The following is a 15,487-nucleotide window of genomic DNA, read 5'->3' as shown; positions in this document are numbered from 1 at the left end:
CGCTGTGCTGGTGCGCTGGTGCCGTTTCATGATAGTCATTGTGCGTGAATGCAGCTGGCGTTTACACCAACCAAACGCTTTGTTTACATCACGTAACGTAGTATGGAATGAGGCAGATGTTGGAGACAATGGGCATTTATACCTGTGCAGGGGACAAGGTGCTGGAGAGATTACGGGAGGCACAAAGGCAGTAACAGATGTCGGGTGCAGGGTGATATCAATACATTGCTGTTAAACAGGGGTGGGCAAAGTGCGTCCCGCGGGCAACACAGAGCCCGCTAAGCATCTTTATCCGGCCCGCTGGGCATTTTCACTTCCCTTTTTTAAACATTTAACATGGAAAAGTGTAGCCGGCCGCATGACTTGGATTGCCATTTTTCGCCGATCATGAAAACCGATATTTAAAAAATGTTGTGTACAACGCAATATGTGTTCATGACGGTTTTCAGCAAAAATATATAATTCATTCATTCATTTCCTACCGCTTTTTCCTCATGATGTGCTATATACTATATCACTATATTGACACTTACCCATTATTAAAATAAAATAATACCCAAAATTAAATTACAAAAATTAAATTGACACTTACCCATTATTAAAATAAAATAATACCCAAACTTAAATTACAAAAATTAAATTACATAAAATTAAATTACATAAAATTAAATGACATAAAACTAAATAAAATAAAATAAAATAAAATTAAATTAAAAAAAATAATTATATTAGGAAAGCAGGAAGTGAACAAATGTAACAGTTACTGATTGTAAAAGTACCAGATGGAGGGGTAGGATTTAATAAGCTTTGCTTCTTCCTACTCCTTTTGGACATGTGGAACTGGGAACTGATTATGGGATGCACTCAATTGGAATCTGATGCATTCATTCATTGATTCATTTTCTATCGCTTTTCCTCACGAGGGTCGCGGGGGGTGCTGGAGCCTATCCCAGCTGTCTTCAGGCGAGAGGCGGGGTCCACCCTGGACTGGTGGCCAGCCAAACACAGGGCACATATAGACAAACAACCATTCACACTCACATTCATACCTATGGACAATTTGGAGTGGCTAATTAACCTAGCATGTTTTTTGGAATGTGGGAGGAAACCGGAGTACCCGGAGAAAACCCACGCATGCACGGGGAGAACATGCAAACTCCACACAGAGATGGCAGAGGGTGGAATTGAACCCTGGTCTCTTAGCTGTAAGGTCTGCGCACTAACCACTCGACCACCGTGCCGCCCCAAAAATATATCAGACTAAGGGTAAAAGATGCAATAGAGTAAATCATTTATCAATTTATTTTTAGTTGCATAGATTTGAAATATTAAGGAATTTTTAAGTTGTTATATTATGAAAAACAAAACCAAAGAATTTTTTTTTTACATTTTTAATTTTTTTTGTTTTTTTTCAATTTTTATATATATATTTATATCACAAAAAAATCTAAAGAACACTTACTGGTCTTGTAGTCAAAAGCCATTTAAAGGAAATTTGACCATAGTTGTCCATTTGCATTTCAACTTAGCACCTCGACTTCCGATTTGGATGCGAGTAAGGAAATCAATCATGTAAGTACGTCATAAAATTCACGGTTACATAACGAGACAATGATATATCCGCTAATAAGGTTTCACGGGTGGCCAGAACCGCCATGTGGCCCGCCGTAAAAAAAAACAGTTTGACGCCGCCGCCGTACACGGACTGACTTTTGCCTAATCATGATTGCCAAAACGCATAACAGACGACAGCTTTGCCAAAATGAAAAAGTGGTTAGCGAATGGGCTTAGCGCCGACGCATCTCGCCAAAAACTCATCCTACTTCATCCCACAACTTGCATTAATTCACACAGCAGTGACTCATTTTTCTGACTAAATATTTGATGTTCGCTCAAAGTGATGCACGCCGTGGCCAATAAATACTGGAATCACTCAAACGCATCGTTCACAAATACATAAAGCAAAAGCTGCGACAAAATTACTAATTAGGATTACTTGCTAACAGCTCGGCACACATAAGCTTTTTTTTTCTTTTGGAGAACGAGAAAAAATGTATTGTTAAAAATTGATTGATGATGAAATGCCACGTTTTTTTTTTTTGTCATGATCTCTCGATGGCAAAGGCAAAAAAGTTATTTCAGTAATGACATCAGACGGCATCTGCCAGAAAAGAATTTCATGAAGGAAAAAAGGCCTTCAACACCACAAAAGCGTCCGTTTGGAATTTGCAGGACAGCACCAAACATGGGGACATTGAGAGGTGGAAGAAAGTTTTATTCTCAAATTATTAAAAAAAAAAATGACTTCCAACGTTGGAGATCCCAATTATGAGAAAAACATTTACAAGAAGAAAGCTGAAATATTTGGAAAATGCAAAAACAATAACAGAAATTGAAAAAAAAAACATAAATAAAGTCAAAATATTAAAGAAAAACTCATATTCCAAATGAGAAAAGAGTCACAATTTCACAAGAATGACTTGTAAGGCAGGGAAAATAATGACACAATATTATCAGAAACAAAGAAAATAAAACAAAGTTTTTGGAAAATTAAGTTGGGATATCTTAGCATATCTGTTTCATTTTTCACTATCTGGCCCTCAGTGGAAAAAGTTTGGACACCCCTGCGTTAGCGTGTATTAGCTTTGTCTACTTCCTTTGGCAGGCGTATGTTTAAGTACCCATTTCCATCTAATTGTTTGTTTTGGTAAGTTATTAATCCATAACTGCTGAAATCTCAACAGACCATCCTCACGGCTCTTCAACGCTCCCGTTGCCAACATCTCCATTATTCCTTTCTGGGCAAATATCCCCTGTTGGCCTCATTTCAACTGTCAAAGTTCTCATTTTTAATTTCTCTCAATAGGATTTATATGGGGAGCATCTTAAAGCAGACATTCGTGAGGCGAGAATTTAATTCTTCACCAAGCCGTGATGTGCTCGACTGTGGCAAGAGAGTATTCTTCCATTTAAGAGAGCACCAAAATACACAGAATACACCATATGGGCATGCACAGCGGGACACCCGGCCAGCCCGCCGCCGGATCAAACCTGGGCACATTTTCAATGGATTTTAAGAATGAGAATATGTTTAGAGCAGGGGTCTCAAACACGCGGCCCGCGGGCCAAATGTGGCCCGCGGGCCAAATGTGGCCCGCGGGCCAAATGTGGCCCGCAGGACACTAGTTTGAGGCCCCCGCCTTGATATGAAAGTTTAATGTTAGTGCGGCCCCGCGCAAGTTTGATATGGATGCTGTATGGTATCATGTACCCAGAAAAAATTATTACGTTTGATTCATGTTCATGTTAAAGGTTAAATAACTGTTAATAGTTATCCTCACTATCCGTGTGGAAGTGGTAAGTTTTTGGCTATTTAAGTTGAAAGGAAATAACTTGAAGGCTACCGTTTAGGTGGCTAGCTCTCTAGTTTGCGAGTTAGCATGTGTCTCAAGACCCTGCAGTTGCGCAATATGTTGTAAATAAAAAGAGTATAAATGTGACTATAGTCGTGTTTTGTCATGTCTACAGGGCTCTAATAATGCTTTGTTCATTTTAATCTGAAAAAAATCATTTGTCTACCCACCAACTATATGTGCTTTCTTAAGTTTTTATTATTTGCCGTTTCATTATTATTATTATTATATTTATTTATTTATTACTGATTGATTGATTTTCTTTATTCTTGATTTGTTTATTTATTTTTCATCTTATTTTGTGTAGAAAAATAAAAAGTAAGATATTTGAGAACAGTGGAATGTTTTATCAGAACTTTTCTTGCAGAAAATTGGAACCAAAGCGAAGTTTTTTAAAAAAATTTTGTTTTTAATAAATGCGTTTTTTTTTTTTTTTGGAAAACCTGATGCGGCCCAGTCTCACCCAGACCCGAGCTCCAGTGGCCCCCAAGTAAATTGAGTTTGAGACCCCTGGTTTAGACCATTTTGGAACCAATTAGCCTCTATAAAGGAGGGACGGCCGTACCATCAGCAATTGAAACGTAATATAATATAGTAACTTAGTCTTTTGTCATTCAAACCCAAACATTTTTATAACAATTTTATATCCCCTCGGGAGGGTGTTGGCAGGTCCTAAAGACGTTGCTGGCAGCTACCCCCAGAGTGGTTGGTACAGATGAATAAATATAATACTATAAGGTCTCAGTACTGTTTCAAATTGCGATAAAAAAAAAATGTCATGCCAAAAATATAATTGAGAAGCACCAATCTAGAGGTTTCTTCAGCAGCCTCCGTGAGATTATTAATGGAGTTTGAGAATTCGGTGTCATGACAGCCGGTTCTCCGTAAGCTTCCCGTTCTTAGCACTCCGACGAACGCTGTGGTCCAGTCTGCGATTCCTCACCCCAATACTAATATTACGATAATCCCACTGCTTTTCCATGGGAGCAACTATTGGTAAACATAATCTTTCTCTATTGCGCTTTAATTAATTTGTGTTTTGCTGAGTCGCACACCAGAATGTTGAAGGGCTGCAAATCCAATTATCTCGTGGCGCTCTGCCTGGGGGGACTTTAGCTGCCGTTACAAACTGTTCATGATGCTCTGCAGCGGGATTAACTTGCTCGGTTCTCTCTCAGACCTACCGGCAGCCTGACGCAAAGGAATGCCGGCAAGGTGCGGCAACAAAATTATGAAATTCCTGATAACCAAGAAAAACGAAGCCAACTACGGTAGCGTGCCGATACAATGTTGCGGTCCAGCAATCAGACGCCAACCACCACAAGGAATACACTAGGAATACACTTGACGACACAAACGGACATGACACTAATGCTCTGGATTCATCGTTACCGCCCCGATCGATGCGTAGGGTGGACACGCAGAGGAGGAAATTTGAGTCACTGTTGCTTCCAGCGTCTAATGATCGAATGGACGATGGTTTCTATTCGAGCAGGAACACATAACTTCACCGCGTATCCGTTGACACGGTTGCGGTCAGAAGTTTACAGTCTTCAATGTCATATCCGTTTTGGGTTTTATTCATTGGTCCAAGACAGAATCATCGGGAAAAATCATTCTGTGAACAACTGGCTGCAGACGGATTGTCTCGAATTTTCCCAAAGTCAAAATTACGCGTACAGGTTCAAATATATCCTTCGCGGACAATGTTTTTTTTAATAGATTCCAAGAAACTTACAACATCCAAGGGTACAGACGGATTGTCTCGAATTTTCCCAAAGTCAAAATTATGCATACAGGTTCAAATATATCCTTTCGGACATACTTTTTTTTTTAAAGATTCCGAGAAACTTACAACATCCAAGTGTACGGACGGATTGTCTCGAATTTTCCCAAAGTCAAAATTACGCATACAGGTTCAAATATATCCTTCGCGGACATATTTTTTTTTATAGATTCCAAGAAACTTACAAAATCCAAGTGTACAGACGGATTGTCTCGAATTTTCCCAAAGTCAAAATTATGCGTACAGATTCAAATATATCCTTTGCGGACATATTTTTTTAATAGATTCCGAGAAACTTACAAAATCCAAGGGTACAGACATATTGTCTCGAATTTATCGAAAGAAAAAATTACGCATACAGGTTCAAATATATCCTTCGCAAACATATATTTTTTCAATAGGTTCCGAGAGAATTACAAAATCCAAGTGTATAGACGGATTGTCTCGAATTTACCGAAAGTCAAAATTACGCATACAGGTTCAAATATATCCTTTGCGGACATATTTTTTTTTATAGATTCCAAGAAACTTACAAAATCCAAGTGTACAGACAGATTGTCTCGAATTTACCCAAAGTCAAAATTACGCGTTCAGGTTCAAATACGCATCCTTTGCGGACATATTTTTTAATAGATTCCGAGAAACTTACAAAATCCAAGTGTACAGACGGATTGTCTCGAATTTACCCAAAGTCAAAATTATGCATACAGGTTCAAATATATCCTTTCGGACATACTTTTTTTTTTAAAGATTCCGAGAAACTTACAAAATCCAAGTGTACAGACGGATTGTCTCGAATTTTCCCAAAGTCAAAATTACGCATACAGGTTCAAATATATCCTTCGCGGACATATTTTTTTTATAGATTCCAAGAAACTTACAAAATCCAAGTGTACAGACGGATTGTCCCGAATTTTCCCAAAGTCAAAATTATGCGTACAGGTTCAAATATATCCTTTGCGGACATATTTTTTTAATAGATTCCGAGAAACTTACAAAATCCAAGGGTACAGACAGATTGTCTCGAATTTATCGAAAGAAAAAATTACGCATACAGGTTCAAATATATCCTTCGCAAACATATATTTTTTCAATAGGTTCCGAGAGAATTACAAAATCCAAGTGTACAGACGGATTGTCTCGAATTTACCCAAAGTCAAAATTACGCGTACAGGTTCAAATATATTCTTCGCGGACATATTTTTTTAATAGATTCCGAGAAACTTACAAAATCCAAGTGTACAGACGGATTGTCTCAAATTTATCGAAAGTCAAAATTATGCGTACAGGTTCAAATATATCCTTCGCGGACATATATATTTTTTTTTTATAGATTCCGAGAAACTTACAACATCCAAGGGTACAGACGGATTATCTCGAATTTACCGAAAGTCAAAATTACACATACAGGTTCAAATATATCCTTCGCAAACATATTTTTTTTATAGATTCCGAGAAACTTACAACATCCAAGTGTACTTCACTTCAGTACACCCCAAAGACAGGACCCCCCCCGTACCCACAAAGACAATCGGGTGTAAACCAAGATCAGTCCAAATGCACCCGTTTCTACTTTGGGGAAACCAAGCAGCCGTTGAGCAACCGCTTGTCTCAACCAGCATCTCAGGTTGCAAATGGTCTACCTGCGCCTCATTGAGGAGAAAAACCAAGACATTCTTGACAGAAAAGACAGATGCTTTGAAAGAGTGAAGGAAGCCATGCATGTGAAGGTTCGGAAGCCACGTCCGACACCACCTTTCTCCCACGTACGATCCTTCCCTTCAGTCCTTCCTAAAAAATTCAACCATTCAGCCTGGAAGAAATAAACAACGCACATCCTCCTTGGTTTCAGGGGCTCCATGACCATCTGAATGGAATGCGAATCGTGTTTCTCACCTCAATAACCCCAAAAGGCGCCAAAGAAAGTTTGGAGTACCGGCGTTTTGATAAAGAAGGTGAAAAAGTATTGAATTGAACTGAATTCAAGAAATAACTCTTTACAAAACGGGAAGATGGAGTCAGTGGTGTGTCTTGGTGCCACATCTTCTTTGGGAACACTCATCTCAATGGAGGTAACGGTAACCTTAAATGTCCATTTATCACTTTCATTCCTCATTTATACAGACTTAGAATTGCATCTAAAACTGTTACGGTGTTTTGTATTGACAATTTAACAATAACAATGTACGCAAACCAAGGCAAAATTATCGACTTTAACCAAAAAACATGCAAACTGAGGTTTCAGTTTAGGATGAACCTCTAAGGATAGTTTGGATTCTGTAGAAATGAGATCAATTCCAACATAAATTCAAACTTAACCCAACTCAACCCCTAAATTGACAATAAAAGCACAAATTTCAACAACAGATGATACAACACTCTACAAGAAGAAATGAAGTCTGTAAAATTAAATAATTTAAAAAAATCCAAAAATTGTTACAACTATAATGATGAAAATGGTAATATCAATGATGATTATAATAATGGTGATAATAATAATGATAATAATGATAATAATAATAGGGGAAAACAAGACTGTAGCATGAACATGATTATATCCTGCAGAAAGGGGTAGGCATTTTTAAACTTTTGCTTCAGCCTACTCCAGGGGTCTCAAACATGTGGCCCGCGGGCCAAATGTGGCCCGCAGGACACTAGTTTGAGGCCCCCGCCTGCTGTATGGTATCATGTACCCAGAAAAAATTATTACGTTTGATTCATGTTCATGTTAAAGGTTAAAGAACTGTTAATAGTTATCCTCCCTATCCGTGTGGAAGTGGTAAGTTTTTGGCTATTTAAGTTGAAAGGAAATAACTTGAAGGCTACCGTTTAGGTGGCTAGCTCTCTAGTTTGCGAGTTAGCATGTGTCACAAGACGCTGCAGTTGCGCAATATGTTGTAAATAAAAAGAGTATAAATGTGACTATAGTCGTGTTTTGTCATGTCTACAGGGCTCTAATAATGCTTTGTTCATTTTAATCTGAAAAAAATCATTTGTCTACCCACCAACTATATGTGGTTTCTTAACTTTTTATTATTTGCCCTTTTATTATTATTATTATATTTATTTATTACTGATTGATTTTCTTTATTCTTGATTTGTCTATTTATTTTTCATCTTATTTTGTGTAGAAAAATAAAAATTAAGATATTTGAGAACAGTGGAACGTTTTATCAGAGCTTTTATTGTACAAAATTGGAACCAAAGCAAAGTTTTTAAAATTGCATTTTTTTTTTTTTTTTTTGAAAACCTGATGCGGCCCAGTCTCACCCAGACCCGAGCTCCAGTGGCCCCCAAGTAAACAAGTAAATTGAGTTTGAGACCCCTGGCCTACTCCTTTTGGGCTTGTGATCCGATAGTTGAATACAAATGTAAATAATATAAAGTTATATTTTGATTGATGTAAGAAATGCATTGTAATGTTTCATATATTTGCCCAAATAAAATAAAAAAACCAAAAAAAACTATTCTTATCTTTATATTGAAAAAAATGTCATTGAAATCATAAAAGGTCCAAAATGAATATGAGGTATGAGCATATCTGAACAACGTCCACAGTCTTCTGTATGCATTAGAATTTATGCATTCAAGTCCTCAAGTTTGGAGACAACATTGCCAGACTTCATGTGCAAAATGTGCTCTTCAACATCCAACAATCCCACCTGGTTCCAGGTTTTGGTCACCGGCTTGTTGTTGCTGTTGTTGGTTCGTAAAACACCTCCGCTTGGTGCTGTTTCCCATTCCGGAGGTCATGTCGGGCTTGGAGAAGAAGAATTATGTGAAAGGACAGTTTACAGTAATAACAAGATTATAAAACCTTTATTGATTCCATCCTATGACTGATTTATAGAGCACACATCTGAATTCCACATAAACATTGTACGCAAAAATGTATGGCACTCTTCACCTTCTATCAACTCACAGGTAAAATATTCATCCCATTGTGGCCACAATTCATTTGTACAAAGGAGAATGTGTCTTAGGGGTGACCATTTAAATAAAGTCAATGCTTTGAACAATGCGGAAACGTAATTAGCATTTTGTGTTATATTTGACGAATGGGACAATCACTTTCTTAACGCCCTAACGTCTTGCCTGGGCGGATCCAGAGTTGTCCAAAATCAACTCAACAGCATCTCTGCTGGTTGCAGCCAAACGGGATTCCATCACCATCAGCGTAAAAGTCTCCCAAAACTCAATCAATCGGTATGCATATCCATATGGAATATGTATTATGACCGCATCATGATGGGAGATACCGTATCAATCTTTCTGACGTGTCGTCATAGAGACGGCTGTAAAAGTTTGACATGACAAACAGCGGAGGAAGAACAACCGGGTTCCCCTTTTTTTGAAGCAACAGCGACAGTAAACAACATTAAGCCCGAGGGGGGGGGGGGGGGGGAAGTTGCGAATAACAAACATATCAACGCACGGGTGAGCTTCACGGTGACAAAGCTATCAATTCTGCGTGTTTGTCGGCGCCCGGAGATGTGGCAACTCTCGTTAGATTTATTCCTCTTCTCGGCTAAGTGCTAATACATTTTCAGTGCCGCTAGGTAATAAAAACATTGGGAGTCGAAGTGTTTTACCGTCACAAAAGCAAACACTAATAAACCCCCACTCGTCACCCCATCTTTTAACGACCCCAGCCGTCTGTCCTCTTGTCCACGACTGGGTTGGATTTATTTTTCCGTCTCATAGCACAGAACCCAAAGAGTATTTTGTCAGTTTGTTTTGTTTCGGAATATGGAAGTCATGTCGCCAAAAAGTCAACAACCAACCGGGAAAACGTTAAGGTTGTTGCCTTGAGTTTCAACGAGTCAACAACACCCAACATTTGGGGTCAGGTCTGTTTTAAAGAATATATGTCATTTTTTTTGTGTGTCACAAAAGCAAACACTAATAAACCCCCACTCATTGAATCGGCGTCACCCCATCTTTTAACGACCCCTAGCCATCCGTCCTCTTGTCAACCACGACTGGGCTGGATTTATTTTTCCGTCTCATAGCACAGAACCCAAATAGTATTTTGTCCGTTTGTTTTGTTTCGGAATATGGAAGTCATGTCGCAAAAAAGTCAACAACCGACCCCAAACAAGGAAACGTTAACGTTGTTGCCTTGAGTTTCAACGAGCCAACAACACTCAACATTTGGGGTCGGGTCTGTTTTAAAGAATATATGTCATATTTTTTTGTGTGTCATCATTCATGTCAAATATGGAGCGGGAAGTGTTTTACCGTCACAAAAGCAAACACTAATAAACCCCCACTCATTGAATCGGTGTCACCCCATCTTTTAACGACCCTAGCCATCTGTCAACTCTTGTCCACCACGACTGGGCTGGATTTATTTTTCCGTCTCATAGCACAGAACCCAAAGAGTATTTTGTCTGTTTGTTTTGTTTCGGAATATGGAAGTCATGTCGCAAAAAAGTCAACAACCGACCCCAAACAAGGAAACGTTAACGTTGTTGCCTTGAGTGTCACCGAGTCGACGACACCCAACATTTGGGGTAGGGTCTGTTTTAAAGAATATATGTCATATTTTTTCAAATATGGAGGTGAACAGTTTTCAGCATCGACAAATAAAACATAGCACAAAAAAAAGCACACGTGGAACGACTTAAATACATAAAAAGCTGTGCAGGACGGCGATCTAAAAATCACAGATAACGACAGCAAATCAGTTGGTGCCAAATTTAATTATCTACACACTTGTGTTACATCCCCGTCACTGCAACACAACAATACCCAACTCAGGTGAATGATCTGAGGTATGACCAAGGCTGAGCAGACACAAAAAAAAAAAAAAAAAAAAATCTCGGACCTGCCCCCCCACCCCCCAAAAAAAAAAAAACGTAATAAAGTCAGAACAAGCTCACTTTAAGACACGTGGTTATTTTGTTTTTGAATTCAAACAATTCACAGCTTTACAAAGCCCTTTCCTCGGATAGACGGTAGGGCACGACGATAGAATTGAGGCGTTCGGATCAATGACTTTGATGGGATTTCAGACTGGAACTGATGAGTGAGAGGGAGAACCTAAAACGTCTGTTCGTCGTCACAATTTCTTGTATCGATTCTTCGAGAGCGAAGAACTCGGCTTTCCCAAAGTATACATTCTTTGCTTACATGTTAAAGAGACGGAGCAGAGATTAAAATAACGTACACAGGCCATTACTAAGATGGTGAATAAACGGTCCCATGTGTATTTTCTTGTCCGTTTCCTGCCACGGATAGTTCTCCCACAGTTTTAGGTCCAGATCATCAGGTACTGTACTTTTAGTGCAGAAAACCACAGGGTTATGGAATGGGAGACCAGAAGTCGAAGGCACAGAAGGGTGCTTCAGAAATGTCCATGCGAAGGGGAATTGTGCATCTATACAGTTTAAGAACGATCCTGTGGCGAAGATCCGGTTACAGTACATCATGTGTAACAGTAGTCTATATCCGGGATCCCCCCTTCTCTATAACCCCGGTTGGTGCTTTGCCGGGCGTTAGAAAGATGGTTGGCACCTTTGTACAGGCCGGTGCCGTTAGATGGGAATATGGTATGGATGATGTAATCCTCTTGTAGCGGTTTGGGTTGTATTGGCTGGCAAGCGGGCATCGGCGTCATCTGAAAGCCCGGTCCCCGGATCTCTAAGATGGTATTGTCTTTCTTGGTGCCCGACTCGATGTAGTCGTCGTAATTCTTGCTTTTGCGGGAGCTGTTGCGAGTGTAGTGGTCTCGGGAGCACAGGTGCCCGCTCCGATGTCCGTACCAACAGAAGATGGCAAAAAGAAGAGCTAGTGATACAATTGCGGTGGCGCCACCGATGATCCCTGCCAAGGGCAACACCGCCATCGGCTGTGAATCGCCGCCTTCCTCTTCCTCCAACGGGCTGGGATCGGAAGTTTCGGCTTTTGCACACACAAGAGCTTCATCGGCGTCGGATTCTCCAGAAATTCCTCCTTTGCTCTCTGAGCTGGCAGGCATGGGCACCATGCAGATGATGTAGCTGGAACGCGGTTGCAGGGAAGTGAGCAGATATTCTCTACGATCACCTCGGACCAGCGTCTCCGTAATGGATCCCATGGCGTTCCCGTTGCCCAGTCGGAGCCAACTGAGCCGGAAGGAAGAGCTCGGCTGTGCTACGCTCCAGGTAACGCGGACACTGCTGTGAGAGAGCGGTTTTACATTTAGAGCCAGACTCTTCCCAACACCACTGCTGCTGAGAGTGTAGTCCAAGCCCGAGTCCGGCAGCCCAAGACCGGGTCGCTTTGAACGGAGGGTGAAGAGTGAGCCTTGCGGAGGTGTGTTGGTGGTGGAACTGTCCACCCCTGGAACACCGGCTCTATCTTTAGTCCCTGCGGTCTTCACCAGCTCACATTCTTCCATCTCACTGGTGAGGTCCTTCAAGGCCAGGTCTCGTACTCTGTCAGGACCGTGGCAGGTGAGACCCCGAACAGTGATGGAGTTACCTCGGGCGTGCAGCCAGTCGTACAACCAGCGCAGGTTACATCCGCAGTGCCAAGGGTTACCGCGTACCAGGAGCTGACCCAAGTTGTCCAGATCCTTGAACAATCCCCGCGGAAGCGTGGTCAGGTTATTCCCAGAAAGGTCCAGCCTCTGCAACCTGTGCATGCCGTCCAAAGAACCTCGCGGCATGTGAATCAGAGCGTTCTCCTGCAGAGACAAGCGCTGGAGATGGGCGCTGGGGAGGTTGACCGGCGGGGTCTGAAGGGAATTCCGAACTAAGGACAACTCCGTCAAGTTGGAAAGACGTGAGAACGTGTCATCAGCGATGCGTTGATTTGCCAAGAGGTTCCCGTCCAAGACCAGACATCGAAGTGAGGTCAGGCCACGGAAGGCGTGGGTCGGGATAGTGGAGATCCGGTTGTCATCCAGACGGAGTTCTTCCAAAGAGGCAGGCAATCCTGAGGGAATACTGGACAGATGGTTACGGGAAAGGAAAAGCAGGCGCAAGCGGGGATTGTCTGCAAAAGCTTGATCCTCGATGCTGACGGTGGAAATGGAGTTGTCGTCCAAGTGGAGCTTCTCCAGTAGCGGCATCCGAGCCAGGGCGCTCCGTGGAATAGTGCGGATGTTATTGTCTTGTAAATGAAGCTCACGGACCGATGGCGGCAAGTGCATGGGGAATTCATCCAGGTCATTATCATAAAGGTAGACCACACGGACGGTCAGCTGACGCTCCAAGGAAGTGGGAAGACCCGGGTTGTTTATCTGGTTGTTTTGAAAGTAGAGGACTGACGCGGAGGCGGGCAGCGAGGGGATGGAGCTCAGGCCGCGGTCATTACAGTAGATAAAGTCTTCATCGCATCGACACACAGACGGGCAGACCGTGTCCTTTTCCCCCATGTATCCCTGGATTGTGGCTGCGGAGAACTCCAGCAAGCCGACGCACAGTGTCAAGCACAAGAAAAGCAACGGGAGCCTGGCCCCCAATTTAGCAACACCAGAAGGTGCCATTATGGCGGGCTTTGGATTCTTTTTCTTTATCTGATCTTTTTCTCAAGCCTCAAATTGCCGCGGCGATGTGGACTCCTCTGACCTCCACCCTAAGAGACAAAGAGAAATTACAGTCAGCGACATCAAACGGGTTGGTAATGGTAATGGTAATGGTAATGGTAATGGTAATGGTTTAATTTCATTTGAACATGCATCAGATTACAATTGAATGCATCCCATAATCAGTTCCCAGTTCCACATGTCCAAAAGGAGTAGGAAGAAGCAAAGCTAACTAACTGTTACATTTGTTCACTTCCTGCTTTCTGAATATAATTTAATATTTTTAATTTAATTTAATTTGATTTAATTTTACTTAATTTTATGTAATTGAATTTTATTTAATTGTATGTCATTTAATTTTATAAAATTTTTATTAGTAGTATTTTTTTGTCACATACCAAAGTACTCTGTGATATGAGCATCCAATGCCATAATGTGTACCATAGTAAGTGTCAATATAGTGATATATATAGCACATCATGATTGGTTCAAGACTCTTCATCCTTGTATTTAGCAAATTTATTTTATTTATTAATTTATTTTATAAATTTTTTTTATTTTTAACATTTTTAAATTTTTTGTCCCGTACCAAAGTAGGAGGTATATATGAGCATCCAATGATTGATTTCCTTACTCAATCCATTCCATAGTTTGATTCCACATACTGAAATGCTATGGCTAGCATAACGTAGTCCTAGCATAGAAGTGTTTCTTCCAGTGTTACTGGATGACATTTTTAGCTAATTGTTTATTTTTAGCCTTATGCATTATTATTTTATCTGTTTGAAGATGAACTATATCAGCAAGTTGAAGTATTTGTGATTTTAGAAATAAGGAGTTAGTATGTTCTGTGTAGGGCGGCATTATGAATTATCCTTACTGACCTTTTTTGCAGTACATTTAGCAAGTGAAGATTGCTTTTATAGTTATTAGCCCATATTTCCACACAATAAGTAAGATATGGTAGAACCATATGGTAGAATATAGATATGGTAGAATATAATCTAAGGTAATGTCTCCTCAATGTAACATTACTGAGTCCTAGTGATCAAAATGCTCAATATTTTGGACCAATAATAGGCTATAGTCCACCACCAAGCAGCGATCATGTATTAATGAATACATTTTTGAGTGACAAAATGACAAAAACCGAGGTTCTACTGCATCATCACAGCGAGGCATGAACATTGAATTTTCAGCCACCCTTGATTTGAAAATTCAGTTCTACATTTAGAATTACAGCGCGTTCATAGATACGAGGACGTAAGAATACCGTCAAATATTTATGACATCTTGAGAGGCTCCAGAAGTTGCTAGCAGATGGCTCCATTAGCGAGACGGAGCTAAAGGCACTTTTCATTATCAAGAGGAAAGACAATACGCAAGCGTCTAATTTCATCATTTCGGTGAGCCGAGGGCTATTTCTGATTGAATAAGAAATCTGCATGATGAACTTGTGTACGCTATCATTCAATCTTGGATTGGGGGTGGAGTGTAGAACATCTCTGTCTTTTGAAGACACCATCAGGTGTTTCCAACAGCTACACATAAACACATCATTCAGTTGTCCTTCGCCACTTCAAAGTTGAAATTTCACTTGCTTTTCAAAAATATGTTAATTAATAAACCATTCTGTGTGGTAGTTGAATACGGTCCCATTATAAGTCAAAGATAATGTTGCGTCTTTTTTGCCTGAATTAAGCATTTTCTCAACGTACTAAATGCGGGCCGTGTGTTTGAGACCCTTGATTTAGAGGAAGTTGAGATGTCGTT

At 40.5% G+C, this 15,487-nt stretch overlaps 1 protein-coding gene across 6 annotated transcripts in view; it reads right to left on the bottom strand.

Moving 5' to 3' along the window:
• Nucleotides 1-8,147: 8,147 nt before the first annotated feature.
• Nucleotides 8,148-15,487, bottom strand: part of flrt1a (fibronectin leucine rich transmembrane protein 1a) — a 73,286-nt gene continuing 65,946 nt past the window's right edge. For all 6 annotated transcript variants that reach the window (XM_078787913.1, XM_078787914.1, XM_078787916.1 and 3 more), the window contains one exon: nucleotides 8,148-13,764. In XM_078787913.1, coding sequence (XP_078644039.1) covers nucleotides 11,630-13,675 — 2,046 coding nt within the window. In that variant the 5' untranslated portion in view covers nucleotides 13,676-13,764 and the 3' untranslated portion in view covers nucleotides 8,148-11,629. The remainder of the gene's footprint in view (nucleotides 13,765-15,487) is intronic.

Source organism: Doryrhamphus excisus, linkage group LG21 (assembly GCF_037039965.1).
Source record: "Doryrhamphus excisus strain RoL-2023G ecotype Guam linkage group LG21, RoL_Dexc_Guam_v1.1, whole genome shotgun sequence".
Taxonomy (NCBI): Eukaryota; Metazoa; Chordata; class Actinopteri; order Syngnathiformes; family Syngnathidae; genus Doryrhamphus; species Doryrhamphus excisus.
The sequence above is the reverse complement of the archived record's forward strand: the minus strand, read 5'-3'. Positions and strand labels throughout refer to the sequence as shown.